Consider the following 15258-nt stretch of genomic DNA (forward strand, 5'->3'; position numbering starts at 1 on the left):
TATGAAACTGCAAATCAATACTAAGAATTTCCTGCATAAATGGTTAATTGCAGTAAAAATGCAGAAACTTCAATATTTACATTGTATAACAAGTCTCTCGATCATATATACGATCAAGTTATATCCCCCAACAGTAGTTTTTCTTGTCAGACATTCTCCCAGAACTAAGAGATGAAAAAAAATCCACATGTGAGCCTAAAGAGGTGAAAGATCTTATGGGATCTGTAGCAAAATTACACAGAATAAGATCCCATAAAAGCCGAAGCAACTTAATGAATAGATCTTGAAGCAAACTAAAAAATAAGTAAAGTCATATGCTCCTGACTGTACAACAGACTTCTAAGTTCATTTCCCTCCCATTGTCTTACACGAATGGGAGGTTCCTCAACACTGTATAAGGACTGTTTGCTCCAGTTCCTGAGAACAAACTATTTGGAACCTTTGAAGGGCTAGTATTATATGAGCCACGATTAAGATCCGGTGAAGCAACGGAAGTAAGGACTTCAAGCATAGAACGAGGAGAATGATGAAATTTTATCCCAGGGCATGACGATTCCGGATAAGATTGTGGACTTGTTTCACTCGAACTGAAAATGTTTTTGGAATCAGACAACCAATTTAGTCAAGCACTATTTTTGATAAGATGTCTAGCATGTACTATGATAATCAAAATAATAGGGCGGAATGGGGGAAGGAAAATGAGGACTTACGCATTTAGTGGAAGCTTTCCATGCTGGATTCTCGAATCTGATGAATGTGGCATCACATCCTTTTTTCCTTTAGTCCGGTCACTTGGGAATTGTGGTGCATCCTGAAAAAAGAAAAGTTGTTTTTTTAGATTCTCGTTAAACTGAAATACAATGGACTACGAGATAACATATTAACATTTTAAACAAAGAAAAAAATGCATATAAGACGTATGACCACTTCTTTTGCAGTCACCAGGGACAAATGTGATCAGAGAAACAAAAGAAGGTAATGTGAGCTAGTGCCAATCGATACTCACAAGTAATTTCATTCTGGAAAATTCTTGCATAAAGCCACCAACATTTTGATCTTGTGAACTTCGTAAAAAAGGGTGTTCAAGCAACTTAGTAGCTGAAGGTCGATCTGCAGGTCTTCTCTGAAAGCACCGTCTGAGGAAATCCTTCCCTTCATTAGACAATGTTTCTGGTATGGGTGGCGATTTGTTCAATACATTGAACATGGCTTGCACCTAATGCCAAATGGAAAGAGGTTAATAAAATAATCATAAACATCACTTTGTTTTACATTCGAATTCAAGGAAAATAAAGCATTCCATAGTGTCTCCAGCAATCAGTTTCTTATTACATGTAACTCTCACTTCGGGACTCATTCACTAGTAAGTCTCAAAATCAGAAAAAGACGAAAACATTAAGGAGTACATGAAGTTAATTAATACACTTACCCCATTTAGTTCACTCCAAGGAGGTTTCCCGGTGAGCATCTCGACAACTGTACAACCCACGCTCCATATATCAATGCCGAAGGCCAGCTCTGGATTAGCATCATTCCGCATCACAGCCTGCAGTACCTGAACAAATTAAAAGAATAAATACTTGACACAGACAAGGTATCTGAGGCCAGCTAGTAGGAAAGCAGAGAACTCCAACTGAGATACCTCTGGAGCCATCCAATGAGGAGTGCCCTTCAATGAAAGATCAATACCATTTCCGTTGAGCTAGAAAAGAAAAGGTAGAATGCAGGTTAGTATATTCAATATGAAGACAGCCAGAATAATAAGCAGTCAATCATCCAAATCTCATAGAAAAAGCCAAGACCTTTAGCATCAAATTCCATTTATAAGAACTTCATCTCAAATGCAAGCTCAATTTACTTAAAAATATTAATAATATGTACATGCATTGAATTCTGAAATGCATATCGTGTTACTGATGACAGAAATTTATGCTTCAATAAAATCAAAACAGAAAGATTGTAATGCACTGAGACTAGAGCTAAAAGTTGAAGAAGAACTAACTAGGTTTAAACTGTCAGTAAAGAGATATACAAGAACTTTCATGTAATGTATTTGTATAGTCAGTTTTGAAACTCACATGTTTTGCCAATCCAAAGTCAGCAAGCTTGACAACACCAGACGCATTGACAAGCAAATTCGCCCCTTTGATGTCCCTGTTTTATAATGAATCACAAAAACTTTATACGTAAATGGAACTTTATAATTGATCAATTAGACCAATACGTCAATCAGTTATTTCAAACTCTGATCCATACCAAATGAGAGGTCTAAAGAGAACACCAAAATTATCAGTTATTCATATTTTCCTATCAATTAATAGAACACTGCTTTATGTGTAATATAAAGTAAGTCCGATGTGAAAGTTTAGGTTATCTCTTCTAACCATGCATGACTTTTACCTGTGTATTGTCTGTTTGTTGTGCAAGTAAGCCAACCCCAAAAGAATGTGACGAGTGAAATTGCGAACTATGCACTCCGTCATAACTCCACAATGTTCGCTAATATACTTGTTTATGGACCCTGGGTGAACATACTCCAAATATATGCAAAAGCGATCCTCAATCTACGACAAATTAATATTGTGTCCATCAATATATTTATAAAGTCTAAAACCAGACCAATAATTAGTATCTCAATGATGTTAATAATAGAAAGAAAAAAGGCCAATGGTGCATACTTTTTCACACCCATAATATTGTACAATGTTTGGATGCTTCAACTCCTCAAGAATTCGGATCTCCTGAAATAAAAAGGCACACAAAATCAAATGTTTGCTTAATGCAGAATAATTCATAAGTTTCCATATTTCCCACAGTCTACAAGACTGAGATGTGACGTCCACAAAGTGAAAACAACACTTTGGTGACAACAAGCGGATTTGGTCAATTTCATTAAAAACTTCAGAAATTTCAATTTCTTTACAACAATAAGTTCTGTAAAGTGCTACTCATCAGCAAATAGAAGACTGAACAAACTACCCAAGGATTCCATAGATGGAAGTCGTTTGGATCTCATATTGCTCTATGGAAAGCTCAGTTTTCCTTCTCTTAACACCAAAATTTTTGAAGTCTCAAGTTAACCAAGCAAAAGTGAAAGATGGCTGAATTTTTTTAAATAAGGAAAAAATCAAGTACATAATAGAGACATAAAACTGCTGTAAATCTGGTTCAAGCCTGATACATCAAGAGAAAGACGAAACTATCTTATTTAAAATGACTATTAAGCCCCTGTTTGGCACCATTCTCCAATTTTTTTTCTCAAACTCATTTTTAACCACAAATTTCATGGGATTCACAACTTTTATCAACTTTCAACCACACATTTCATCAACTTTTATCAAAAAATTATAAAAATCTGATTTTTAACTAAACCAAACAGGGGCTGACTTTCATATAATTAAAACAACTGCACAATTAAAGTGGTATATGCATAACATAATCTTCTGTTAAATGGTAACAAAGTGATGTCATTTCTGAGATCTTCCACTTCAGTATGCACTTTCACTTGCCAACATAGCAAAAAATAAATAAATAAATAAAATAAAAAAGTATGACAAAGTATCAAACATATAATAGCACAAGAAGGATCTCAGAGGAAAACCTGCTCCAACTGTTTTATGCATTCTGCATATTTAGGGTCATCAGGAATCATTTCAACTTCTTTCATAGCACACGTTGCACCAGTTTCACTGACAGGAAGAAGAAAATTTAAGGCTTCTACCAGCAGGAAAAAATAGCAAGAAATCCTTGGTTAGTTTACATACCAATGAGTTGCAACATAAACACTTCCATATGTACCACGTCCTATGAGTCTTCCCTTTCTCCACTGACCTTTAACCGACAAAATATCTGATTTATCCGAATTTTGAGAAGCGGTAGGTGACGGCCTAGAAACTCCTGGGGGAAGTGGTAATGGGTGGACATGCGCATTATTACCCTCAGGCCAACTTTCTGGGAAAGATTTATTGTGCATATGCATCAAATTTCCATTATGATTTACCGAGTTTCTACATGGACTTTGAAGTGGTGATTGATTGGGGGTAAGTCTTGGTGAAATTTGGCAAGATTTTGCTATTCTATCTGAATGGGAAGACTCCAAAGCAAATGCTGAGACCTGGAAAAAATCCACAGTACTAAATCTTTGTGGGCTAAGGATGGGACTTGAGTAACCACTGCTCGGAGCACTAAACGTAGGAAAATGCAGCCGAAAGTTGTTTTGTGCAGTGTCAACATTTAGCTGCCGAGGGAATTTTCTGTAGCGATAAGTTGGAGATACAGATGATCTTCTGGCTATATTATCTTTTGTCTTGCCCAAATTTTGAAGAGAAGAACTACTGTAAGTTGAACACGATAGACAAAATTTATCTTCAAACAATCAACTATAAATATGTCAACACAATCTTAGCCACAACTTTTTCGCGAACACTGAAAAAAAGAATCAATTCTAAATCTAAAAGCTCCTAAAGTGTACAGTTTTGAGACAATTTATCACAATAAGGGTAGATTTTTTTATTATTTTATACTATATGGCAGCAAAGACATATTATATGTTAAAGAAAAAACATTAGTTTATAGCAATTTCAGAACCTTATTATTATTATTATTATTATTATTATTATTTTTAAGTAGCAATTATTACATTCGTGTAAATAGATCAATTTACTCTGTATCTTTAATCAAAATCTGGTGTCTCAGATAATACTAATAATCAACGATTTCATATATCGAACCACTGGACTTAAACTACATACCAGCCAAAAAATATCAATTAATTTTAAGGGGAGGAAATGGTCAAACCTTTCAATTGCAGAGCTTGAATGACCCAAATCCCCTCTTCTTTGACCATGCAAATTATCAATCTGCTTAGGCTGAGAATTCAATTCCGGCAGCGGCAGTGGTTGCGGCACCGCCGACTTTGACCAATGGCCGACATCTGCACGGCGGGGCGTACGAGGCTCCGATGCCGGCCTCCAAGCAGAACTCGAGTCCGGCGACACGGGACACGACTGTGACCTCTCATTAAAAACACCAGGCCGCAATCCTAATTCATCATCAGTTGCGTGCCTTAACTTCCTCTGCCTAGTTAACTTTCTCCCCTGTTCATTATTTTTACAACTATTATTCTTGAAAATATCATTAGAGCTTTTGCTTTTACCCTTTAATGGAGGATTTGAAGGGGATGACGAAGAAGAAGATGATGAGAATGCACTCCAAAGAAAATGCATTATTATTTTGTGAAGTAAAAAGCAATAAAAATTTAGAATTTTAACATTTTGAAGAAAGTTACCCAAAAAATGCCCAGCTGGCCTGCAGGCGCGGGCGCCCGATGGTGGTATCGATCAGGCATTCAAGAAAAAATAACAATTTCATATAATATAATTCTTTGTTTCAGCGCATAGACCATTGAAGTCTTCAGACACGTTCAATTTGCATTGTAAAGTTTTTCTGTGAAGTCAATTTTGAAGAAAGTAGAGATAATTTGCATTTAATATATGTATTTTCGTGGGAAGGGGGTTGAAGTTGACAAAATCACACCGTGTGGGACACTGAAATCTTGGAACATAAAGATTAAAGAATTTATTATATTAAAATTGTCAAATACGATTGTACGACTGAGTAAATGCTAAAAATCTTTTTATATTGGGGATTTGTTGAGAATTTTAACGGGTAATAATTTTGAAGTATATGGAAACTGGTCCATTTTTTTTTTTTAGAATGGCCTTGCCACCTGAAAATCACACTCGAAGAAAGTTGTCATTTCCCTCCTAAAAGGGACATGAATTTCAAGAGAGTTGATCCGAGTTGAGATTTCAGTGAAAATTAAATAACCAAAATTAAGTATTTCCATAATGAAAATTTCAAAATTTTAATATTCAATCCATTGCAACATTTTAAGAATTTCCCTCCGTCGTGCAATGTTCGTCTATTCCAGAGGCCAACCCAAGAAATCTTTTCAGTGTGGGCAAACATTTCTCGAATCTAGCATGCACTCGTGACTTCGTAAGTATCCAATCCTTGCCAAGCCCACTTAAATGACATAGTACAAGCCTCCCATGGACACTTGAGGGGCCTATCATCATCATAAATGTGCTGGTGTTGTACTACATATCTATGGGAATTGAATTTCTTCCTACACCCATCGATTGGGCACTAATTGTGTTTGTTGACCTCAAAAAATGTTGCCAACAGATGTCGGACCCACCCACGCACACGTGAGCGAAAGTCTAACACGCTAAGACACGTGGACGGTCTAAAACGAAAAGATCAAAGGCGTGGGAGTAGCTCAACGACGAGGGAAGAGAGCGTTTGGAATACGATGGGGATTGTTCGTGGACCGATTATACAATAATTATCAATCGGTATTTGTGAATGTGTATTTAAATATGCGTAAATTTGTATTGTGTTGCAAGATAATAAGAAAGAAAGAGTAAAGTGTGGTTTCTTGTATTAATGCTTCCATTAGCCTTTCTATGGGGTATATGGGGGAGTATTTATAGTGGTACATATGAAATGGTAGCCCTTGGATGAGGTGGCACCTGGCCTTATCTCTTTAGCTTAAACGTCTAATCCTAGGCATCATCCTTGACTTGCTAGCTTGCTGCGCATTTATTGTCTATGCAGAACCCTCATACTAGTGATAAGACTAACATTTATACTTATTACAAACATCCTATCAATCATTCAAGTAAGATCTTTATACAGGAGATCTCTTGGGAGAAGTAATCATGGAAGATGCTCCTTGATGGTTCGGAAGCTTCTGCTTCGGCTATTTTCACATAACCTCGGTATATGGGCCTCAACATCAAGGGCCTTTGAAGCTTCAGAAGAGGCTTATATATGGGCCTCGACATTTATTAGCACAGGCATCTGTCGGCCTCGGTTGGAGGGTCTCGTCTATGCAAATCACCTCAACTCCAGTGCCAAGTGGTTCGACATGAGTTGGTTGTGGGCCCCGATGGGTTGCCCAAGTGTGCAAACACGTAACAATAGTCCCCCAAGTCCGAGAATAGTCATTTATGTAATGCGAGGACTTCGGTGAAATAAAATCAATTGGTTAAATCGAAAGAAATTTTAGAACCCCAAATAATAGTCCCCCAAGTCTAAGTATAGATATTCATATCATGGTTGGAGTTAGAAATGTGCTATGGTGTTCTGCTGAGGAAGCCAAGGTGGTTGAGAACCGAACCTGCGAGACTTGATGACTGAATGATGAGGAGGAAGCCGAGGTGGTTGAGAAATCGAACCTGCAAGGATTGACGGCTGAATGATGAGGAGGAAGTCGAGGTGGTTGGAAAACCGAACCTGTGAGGCTTGATGGCTGAATGATGAGGAAGAAGTCGAGGTGGTTGGGAAATCGAACCTGCGAGGCTTTATGGCTGAATGATGAGGAGGAAGCCGAGGTGGTTGGGAAACCGAACCTGCGAGGCTTTATGGCTGAATGATGAGGAGGAAGCCGAGGTGGTTGGGAAACCGAACATGCGAGGCTTGATGGCTGAATGATGAAGAGGAAGCCGAGGTGGTTTGGGAAATCGAACCTGCGAGACTTGATGGCTGAATGATGAAGAGGAAGTCAAGGTGGTTGGGAATCCGAACCTGCGAGGCTTGATGGCTGAATGATGAAGAGGAAGTCGAGGTGGTTGAGAACCAAACCTGCGAGGCTTGATGGGTGGAATTTGAGGCACATTGACAATAATTGTTCCTCGACAATTGTGCCAATGATTTGATGTTTTGCGCATATTTTCGATGAAATGTGGCTGAACCGTTACAACTTCCAAGGCGCATGCTGCCGTCGAATTAAAGTCGTAATCATGAGAACAGCTGGAGCTTCTAGAAGCAGACGCACTGGGGGAGGTACGTGGGAGACACGCTTAAATCTGAGGTGTAGGTTTGAAAAACCGTTTGAATTCTACGCCTCAGATTCGATTTAGAATGAAGGCTCCAGATTGGCTGGGCTTTGATTAGACGGTTGGGGTTCGTCTTGGCCCTTTATGAAAGGCGAGAGACCCCAATTTTTCTAGATTTTCTACCTTTGCAATCTGATTTTTCTTCGAAAGCGTAAGTTTTTCGGTGTTGAAGCTGTTTGTTCCCTGGTTTTTCGGCACCATTCCGTTGGTATGACCGAGGAGGTAGTAGATTACAGTGAAGATTGGGGGGCGTATAATGTCCCTTCAAATATGACATGGAAGAGGCTGTGAGAGATTAGGGAGAGGTACTGTGTACCTCAATATGTAAAGATGTTATTACTCGATGCCCATGAGCGAGCCTATTATCCGAGGCCTGGATGCGTGGCGGCGAGCGAGTACCTGTTTAAGGCAGGTATGCGTCTTCCTCTACATCCCTCCTTTAGGGCGATGCTGAGGAACTTTATGTTGTCGTCGACCCAGGTTCTACCAAATGGGTGGAGCTAGTTGGTTAGCTCGTACTTCCTATGGAAGGAAGTGTCACTTGGGGAGGACATGCCTCTCCACGTTTTCATGACCCTATTCCAGCCTAGGATAATAGGTAAGGAGTCAAAGGGGTAGTATTACTTAACTCCTTAGGGGGCTCATGCACTATTTGTGGTGAGGCTGCCTTTTTCCATTAAGGGGTGGAAAAAGTCGTGGTTCTGGGTGAAAGGCAGGTGGCAGGTGGTGGAGGGGGACACAGCACTGACTTGCACAGTACCGACCCAATACTACGAAGCTCGTGACTCTCCCAGCCTAAGTAGTTGGCATTCTGTATTCAAATTTATTTTTCTAACTGTTGAAGCTTCCTTTTGCAGATAGCAGTACGAGGTTCGAGTTGAGCAAGGAGAAGTTTTAAGTGATAGAGGACATTTACAAGAGACCTTTGAAGCTTCGCCACTTCGACCACATCATCGACCGAAGTTGCTACTTCCTTGATTTTGAACTGATGGCCTCCAAGGGTAAGAAGCTCCTATACTTGGTATTTCTTGCCTTTTGTTTTGATGCTGATGCATTGACATGTTCTGCAGACAAGTTCAGGAGGATGGAATACCCAGCCCCTGATATGGCCTCTATACTTAGGGCCACATATACTGTGAAGGCTAGGCCCGGACGTCGGGGTCGACTGGTGCCAAAGAGGTTTGGGACAGGGTCGAGCGCCTTTCTAAGGATAGCAGTTCAAGGGCTCTCGAAGAGGGGACACTTCAGAGGCCGGAGAAGGCCAAAGAGCCTCGGGGAAGGAGAAGGTCCCCGAGGAGCAGAAGAAGAGGAAGCTGGTGCATGTCACCAGCTCATTAGGAAAGTTCGGGACCTCTGTGTCCCATGAAGGCAAAGAAGTCACTCAACCGAAGCTCCTTGAAGCCACCTCGAAAGTGGTAAAGATTGAAATTGTTCGACGAGCCGAGGTTGAGGAGGCTAAGGAAGAGGCTGCGAGGAGGGTAGCTGAGGCGGCAGAGGATGAGGCCGCCAAGCAGAGGCCTGCGAGGTTGCAAGGAAAGACTCTGAGCTTCCTTGTCGAAAGGGAGGAGGTTCTGTCTTCAGCTTTGGTGGAGGCTCTGCTACCTGAGATGCAAAGTGCTACAAAAAGCTTCTACAAATTCTGGGCAGATCGGTGGTAGTTGCATGCCTCCTCATGTGACACCACGGACTTGACAAGGGCCTTCGTGAGCTAAAGTGTGAGGACCTTTGGCCTCGCACTGGAGTGCAGGGAGGCCCTTACTGACTTTCAAATGAGGACCTAATATTCAGAGAAGGAGGTGTATGAGTCCCAGTGCGAGGTGGCCTCCTTGACTAAGAAAGTGGAGGTTTCCAATGACCACCAGAAGGTGACTGCCGAAGTCTTGGAGAAGACAAACTTGGCGCTAGATGGGGCCCAAGATGCATACAAGTTCTTGGAGGGCCAGATAAAGTGGTATGTTGATGAAGCGGCCAAGGCAAAGGAGAAGGCCACTGTGGCGAGGGAGGGTGTAGTAAAAGACTACATTGCCAACTTCCACAATACTGAGGAGTACAAGGGCTTCAGCACCTACTAGAGAAATTATGCTTATGCCAAGATGATAGAGAAGGCTGAGGAACTCTACCCAAATCAGGACCTGTCATAGCTGAGGTCAAAGTTTGTGGATGAAGTGCCTCAAACCCCAGTTGATGAAGTAGTTGGACATGAAGTAGTAGAGGCAGAAGAAGGAAGTTCTGATGCTCAGGCTGCGGAAGCCCCGGCTACCGAGGCACCTCCATCATCGTTCCAGGCTTAGGATAGTTTTCTTTTCAGTTATTTCTGATGTACTGGCCTCAGGCCCCCCTCCCTTTTGTAATCTTGATTGAAAATCAATATAATATCTTCTTCTATTCAATGTTGTTTTTTTTCCTAAGTGCACTAGCCTCGTCAAGCAATTGAACTTAATGTTGATTGAAGAACTAAATAACTTTAACTTGGTATCCTAACTCCAATTACTTGAGTAAGTAAATTGTACGCAAGCCTCACGAGCCATGACCAATATTAGACTTAAGCAAATGAATTGTACTTAAGCTTAATAACTGTAATCTGAATGGATCCTGACTGGACCGTGTTTCAGCCGAACTAGGAATATTGCTGTCTGATTCGAAAGGTAGTTGTGTGAAGCTAGTAGTGATTGAGCCTTGTGAATCAATGGGTACAAAAGTTTATTTTGTTGAGGCCTCCTAGAGTCTTGGAGTTCAAACGAGACGCTTCCCAACATGGTTGATGGTTCATCCATGTTGAGGCTTCTCCCAGTGGCGTTCAGCCTCGCCAAATGGAGGCAAGTGCATGCGCCTCGGAGTTCAAATGAGGCGGCCCAGAGATGGGACGCTAGCCTCTCCTCCGAGTTGACAACACTTCCCAACATGGTGGATGGTTCAGCCATGCTGAGACTTCTCCCAGTGGCATTTATCCTCGCTAAAGGGAGGCAAGTGCATGCACTTCGGAGTTCAAACGAGGCGGCCTAGAGATGGGATGCTAGCTTCTCCTCCGAGGTGACGACGCTTCCCAACATGGTGGATGGTTCAGCTATGCTGAGGCTTTTCCCAGTGGCGTTCAGCCACTCCTCCGAGGTGATGACGCTTCCCAACATGGTGGATGGTTCAGTCATGTTGAAGCTTCTCCCAGTGGCGTTCAACCTCGCCAAAGGGAGTTAAGTGCATGCGCCTCGGAGTTCAAACGAGGCTGCCCAGAGATGGGACGCTAGCCTCTCCTTCGAGGTGACGACGCTTTCCAACATGGTGGATGATTCAGCCATACTGAGGCTTCTCCCAGTGGCGTTCAGCCTCGCCAAAGGGAGACAAGTGTATGTACCTCGAAGTTCAAACGAGGCAGCCCAAAGATGGGACGCTATCCTCTCCTCCGAGGTGACGACGCTTCCTAACAGGATGAATGGTTCAGCCATGCCGAGGCTTCCCCCAGTGGCGTTCAACCTCGCTAAAGGGAGGCAAGTGCATGTGCCTTGGAATTCAAATGAGGTGGCCCAGAGATGGGACGCTGGCCTTTCCTCCGAGGTGACGACATTTCCCAAAATGGTGGATGGTTTATCTATGATGAGGCTTCTCCTAGTGGTGTTCAGTCTCGCCAAAGGAAGGTAAGTGCATGCGCCTCGGAGTTCAAACGAGGTAGCCTAGAGATGGGACACTGGCCTCTCCTCCGAGGTGACGACGTAATGCGACACGTTAATTTAATCATGGATAATTTTATTGAATCATGGAAATGTTACATAAGCTGAGAAAGATCGTCCAGTGAGGTAGTACATTCATTGATAATAGATTCGGAGGTGCTCAATGTTCCATGGACGGGGTTGTGCCTTGCCGTCCATGTCTTCAATCCAGTAAGTCTCAGGTCGGATCTCTTCTCTGATTTTATATGGACCTTCCCAGTTCGAGCTCAGGGAACCAGTGCCAGGTTCCTTTGAGAAGAGGAAGACTCTCCTAATGACCAGGTTGTTGATTTGAAATGACCTCTTATTTACCATTGAGTTGAAGTATTTCGTCATCTTTCTTTGATATGTGCCGAGTTTCAGCTGTGCGTCATCTCTCATTTCCTCAATGAAGTCGAGGTCGTACCTGTGAAGCTCGTAGTTTGTTATCTCACTGAAATGCAGACATCGTGGAGATGGAAGTCCGACCTCGACGGGGCTCATCGCCTCAGTCCCATATGCCATGAGGAAATGTGTTTTCCCTGTTGGGGTCATCGTAGTGGTTCGGATTGCCAAAAGAACCTGTGTCAGCTCATCCACACAGGCCCATTTTTACACATCAAGCTTCCTTTTCAGGACGTGCTTGATTGTCTTATTCACAGCCTCAACCTAGCCATTTGTTTGTAGGTGGTGAGGCGTGGAGAAGTGCTTTTTGATGCCAAGTTCTTCACACAAACTTCTGACCCTTTTATTGTCGAACTGTCTACCATTGTCTGAGACGATCGAGTAGGAAATCCTGAACCGATATATGATATTCTTTCACAAGAACTTGGAAGTGTTGGCTTCTGTAATTTTTGCTAGGCGTTCAGCTTCAACCTACTTTGTGAAGTAATCAATGGCCACAATTGCATAGCTCGTACCTCTTCCGCATTTTGGTAGAGGACCTATGAGGTCCACACCCCACTTCGAGAAAGGCCAAAGGCTGGAGACCGCGGTTAAATCTTGCGATGGTTGTCTTTGGACAGAAGAGTATCGTTGGTATTTGTCACATTTTCGTACAAACTCGAGGGCGTACATTTTCAAGGTAGGCCAGTAGTACCCTTGTCTCAGTATTTTTTGTGCCAAAGATAGACCTCTAGAGTGATTGCCACACACACCCTCATGGATTTCTCTTAATATGTATGTAGCCCATTCTCCTCCGATGCATCGTAAGAGTGGAGAGGAGAAGCTCCTCTTTTAGAGTACATCATCAATGAAGAGGAAATGGGCTGACATTCTCCTTAATGTGTAGGCCTCATTCTTGTTAGTTGGAAGTATCTGGTCCTTGAGGTATGCCACGATGGGCTGCATCCAGGTAGGGGTCCTAGCGACTCGCATCACATTAGGGGCCTCGGTTGACGTCATGAGTAGGTGCTCTATAGGGATTACTGTGAGTAGTTCAGAATCCTTACTACTTGCAAGTTTGGAGAGTGCATCCGCATGTGCATTTTTTATACGGGAGATCTGGATCAACTCAAACTTTTCAAAGAATGGATGAGGTTCATCACCATTTTCAAGTAGGAGGCCATTATTTTGTCTCTGGCTGAGAAGTTACCGTTGACTTGGCTAACGACCAGCTGAGAGTCACTACTGATGAGTAGCCTCTTTACTTACATTTCTCTGGCTAACTTGAGGCCTGCAAGAAGTGCCTCGTATTCTGCTACATTTTTGGTGGCCTTTAACCCGAACCTCACCGTCGAGTTCAGCTTGTGACCTTCCAGGCTGATCAGGACGACTTCGGTACCTGAGCCGGCGTCCCCAGCCGACCCATCAACAAATAAGTTCCACGTAGGGAGCTCGACTTGTTCCATGATTTCATCTACCTCGGGTAAGGTTGCGAATTCTATCACAAAGTCAGTCAAAGCTTGGCCCTTGATAGCTGTCCTAGCCATGAACATGAAGTCAAATTCACTTAGCTCCACCGCCCATTTCAATAATCTTCCTGAGGCATCAGGCTTTTGGAGTACATGCTTTAGGGGAAAGTTTGTCAGCACATGGATGGTGTGGGCTTGGAATTGGGGTCTCAACTTCCTGAAGGTCGTGATCAAGGCCAAAGAGAGCTTCTCCATATCGGGGTAGCGTGTTTTCGACAATAGAAGTGTTTTACTTGTATAGTAAATGAGGAGTTGGGTGGTCCCCTCTTCTCGAATTAGAACCGTACTGATGGCCTCATTGGAGACGGCTAGATACAACTGTAGAATTTCACCGGGCTTCAGTTTGGAGAGGAGGGAGGCCTGCCCTAGGTACCTTTTCAGGCCCTGGAAGGCCTCTTCACATTCCTCATTCTATTGGAACTTCTTCCCAACTTTTAGCACTTTGAAAAATGAGAGGTATTTGTCTGTAGCTTTGGAGACAAAGAGGCTAAGCGCGGTCACTCGCCTAGTCAAGCTTTGCACTTCCTTTGGCTTTTGGGGGGATCTCATCTTGCATAGGACCTCAATCTTCTCAGGGTTGGCTTCGATCCCGCGTCGGTTGACTATGTATCCTAAGAATTTGCTAGAAGCCACTCCGAAGGCACACTTGAGGGGGTTGAGCCTTATTCTATATCTTCTCAAGATTTGGAAGGTGCTGTTGGGGTGCATTATGTGGTCCCCAGCTTTCAAACTCTTTACCAGCATGTCGTCTACGTAGATCTCCATTGTCTTGTCGATGAGGTCTACAAACATTTTGTTAACGAGCTTTTGATATGTTGCTCCAGCGTTTTTCAACCCAAAGGGCATCATCTTGTAGTAGTAAAGGTCTCGGTCTGTGATGAAAGATGTGTGTTCCTCATCGGTCGGGTGTATCGAAATTTGGTTGAAGCCGGAGTATGCGTCTATGAAGCTCAATAACTCATGCCCAGCCGTGGAGTCTACCAGTTGGTCAATCCTTGAAAGTGGAAAGCTATCCTTCGAGCAAGCTCTGTCGAGGTTAGTGAAATTGATGCACACCTCCATTTGCTGTTGTGTTTCTTTACTAAAACTGGATTGGAGACCCACTTCGGATAGATGGCCTCCCTGATGAAGCCATTTTGGATAAGTTTCTGAACTTCTTCCTTTAGGGCCTCGTACATCTCAGAATTGAGGGCTCTCCTTTTTTTTGTCTATGCAGGGCAACCTTAGGATCAATTTTCAGGTTGTGACAACTGACCTTGGGGTCTATGCCTACCATGTCCTCATGCCTCCAAGCAAAGATATCGAGGTTCCTACTTAGGAAATTCTTGAGCTTTTCTTTCAAAATGTTGGACAAGCCCTTGCCCACCTTCAACAATTTGGATGGGTCTCGGGGGTCCACCGAGAAGCTCTCAAGTTCCTCAATTGGGGATACTTGAGGTTCGTGTTCAATTATGAGGGAATCAATCTCATCGATGGCCAATACTTCCGAATTGGGTGGTGTGTTAATCATTTCGACATCTTCCGGTTTAGCGAGAACATTACCTGAAACATCAGCCATGACTACATCGACGATAATTACATGGACGTCCCAGGGTTCTACCTTTCTGATGGAGCTTAGATAACACTCTCTTGAACCTTTTTAGTCGCCTCTCACCGTTGCCACCCCATTTTCCATCGGGAATTTCATGCATAGGTGGTGGATGGAGGTGACGACTCCCAATTCCTTTAGGGTTGGCCCACCTAATACTCCGTGGTAGGCCG

The 15258-nt window shown here is 42.7% G+C and overlaps 1 protein-coding gene across 2 annotated transcripts; it reads right to left on the minus strand.

The window, feature by feature from the left end:
• LOC111408815 (mitogen-activated protein kinase kinase kinase 5-like) lies at window positions 1-5462 on the minus strand. Of its 2 annotated transcripts, XM_023038589.1 has the most exons (12): window positions 5288-5462; window positions 4798-5096; window positions 3765-4334; window positions 3602-3689; window positions 2679-2741; window positions 2401-2564; window positions 2079-2154; window positions 1643-1702; window positions 1430-1555; window positions 1007-1216; window positions 711-811; window positions 1-587 (listed from the first exon to the last, which is right to left on the minus strand). In XM_023038589.1, the coding sequence occupies exons 1-12, from the start codon at window positions 5345-5347 to the stop codon at window positions 365-367; spliced, it is 2040 nt and encodes a 679-aa protein (XP_022894357.1). In that variant the 5' UTR covers window positions 5348-5462; the 3' UTR covers window positions 1-364. The 2 variants fall into 2 exon arrangements, with proteins under 2 accessions (XP_022894357.1, XP_022894356.1); XM_023038588.1 differs by having other exon boundaries at window positions 4798-5363.
• Window positions 5463-15258: the final 9796 nt, after the last annotated feature.

This window comes from Olea europaea, chromosome 14 (genome assembly GCF_002742605.1).
Source record: "Olea europaea var. sylvestris chromosome 14, O_europaea_v1, whole genome shotgun sequence".
NCBI classification, from domain to species: Eukaryota; Viridiplantae; Streptophyta; class Magnoliopsida; order Lamiales; family Oleaceae; genus Olea; species Olea europaea.

What these genes read in the sequence shown, in the direction of transcription:
- LOC111408815 (XM_023038588.1), bottom strand. Translation starts at nt 5,225, where the DNA reads ATGCATTTTCTTTGGAGTGCATTCTCATCATCTTCTTCTTCGTCATCC. An exon ending in TCAAGCTCTGCAATTGAAAG is followed by an intron (nt 4,335 to 4,797) that starts GTTTGACCATTT and finishes TTCAACTTACAG; the next exon opens with TAGTTCTTCTCTTCAAAATT. An exon ending in ACTTTGGATTGGCAAAACAT is followed by an intron (nt 1,703 to 2,078) that starts GTGAGTTTCAAA and finishes TTTCTTTTCTAG; the next exon opens with CTCAACGGAAATGGTATTGA.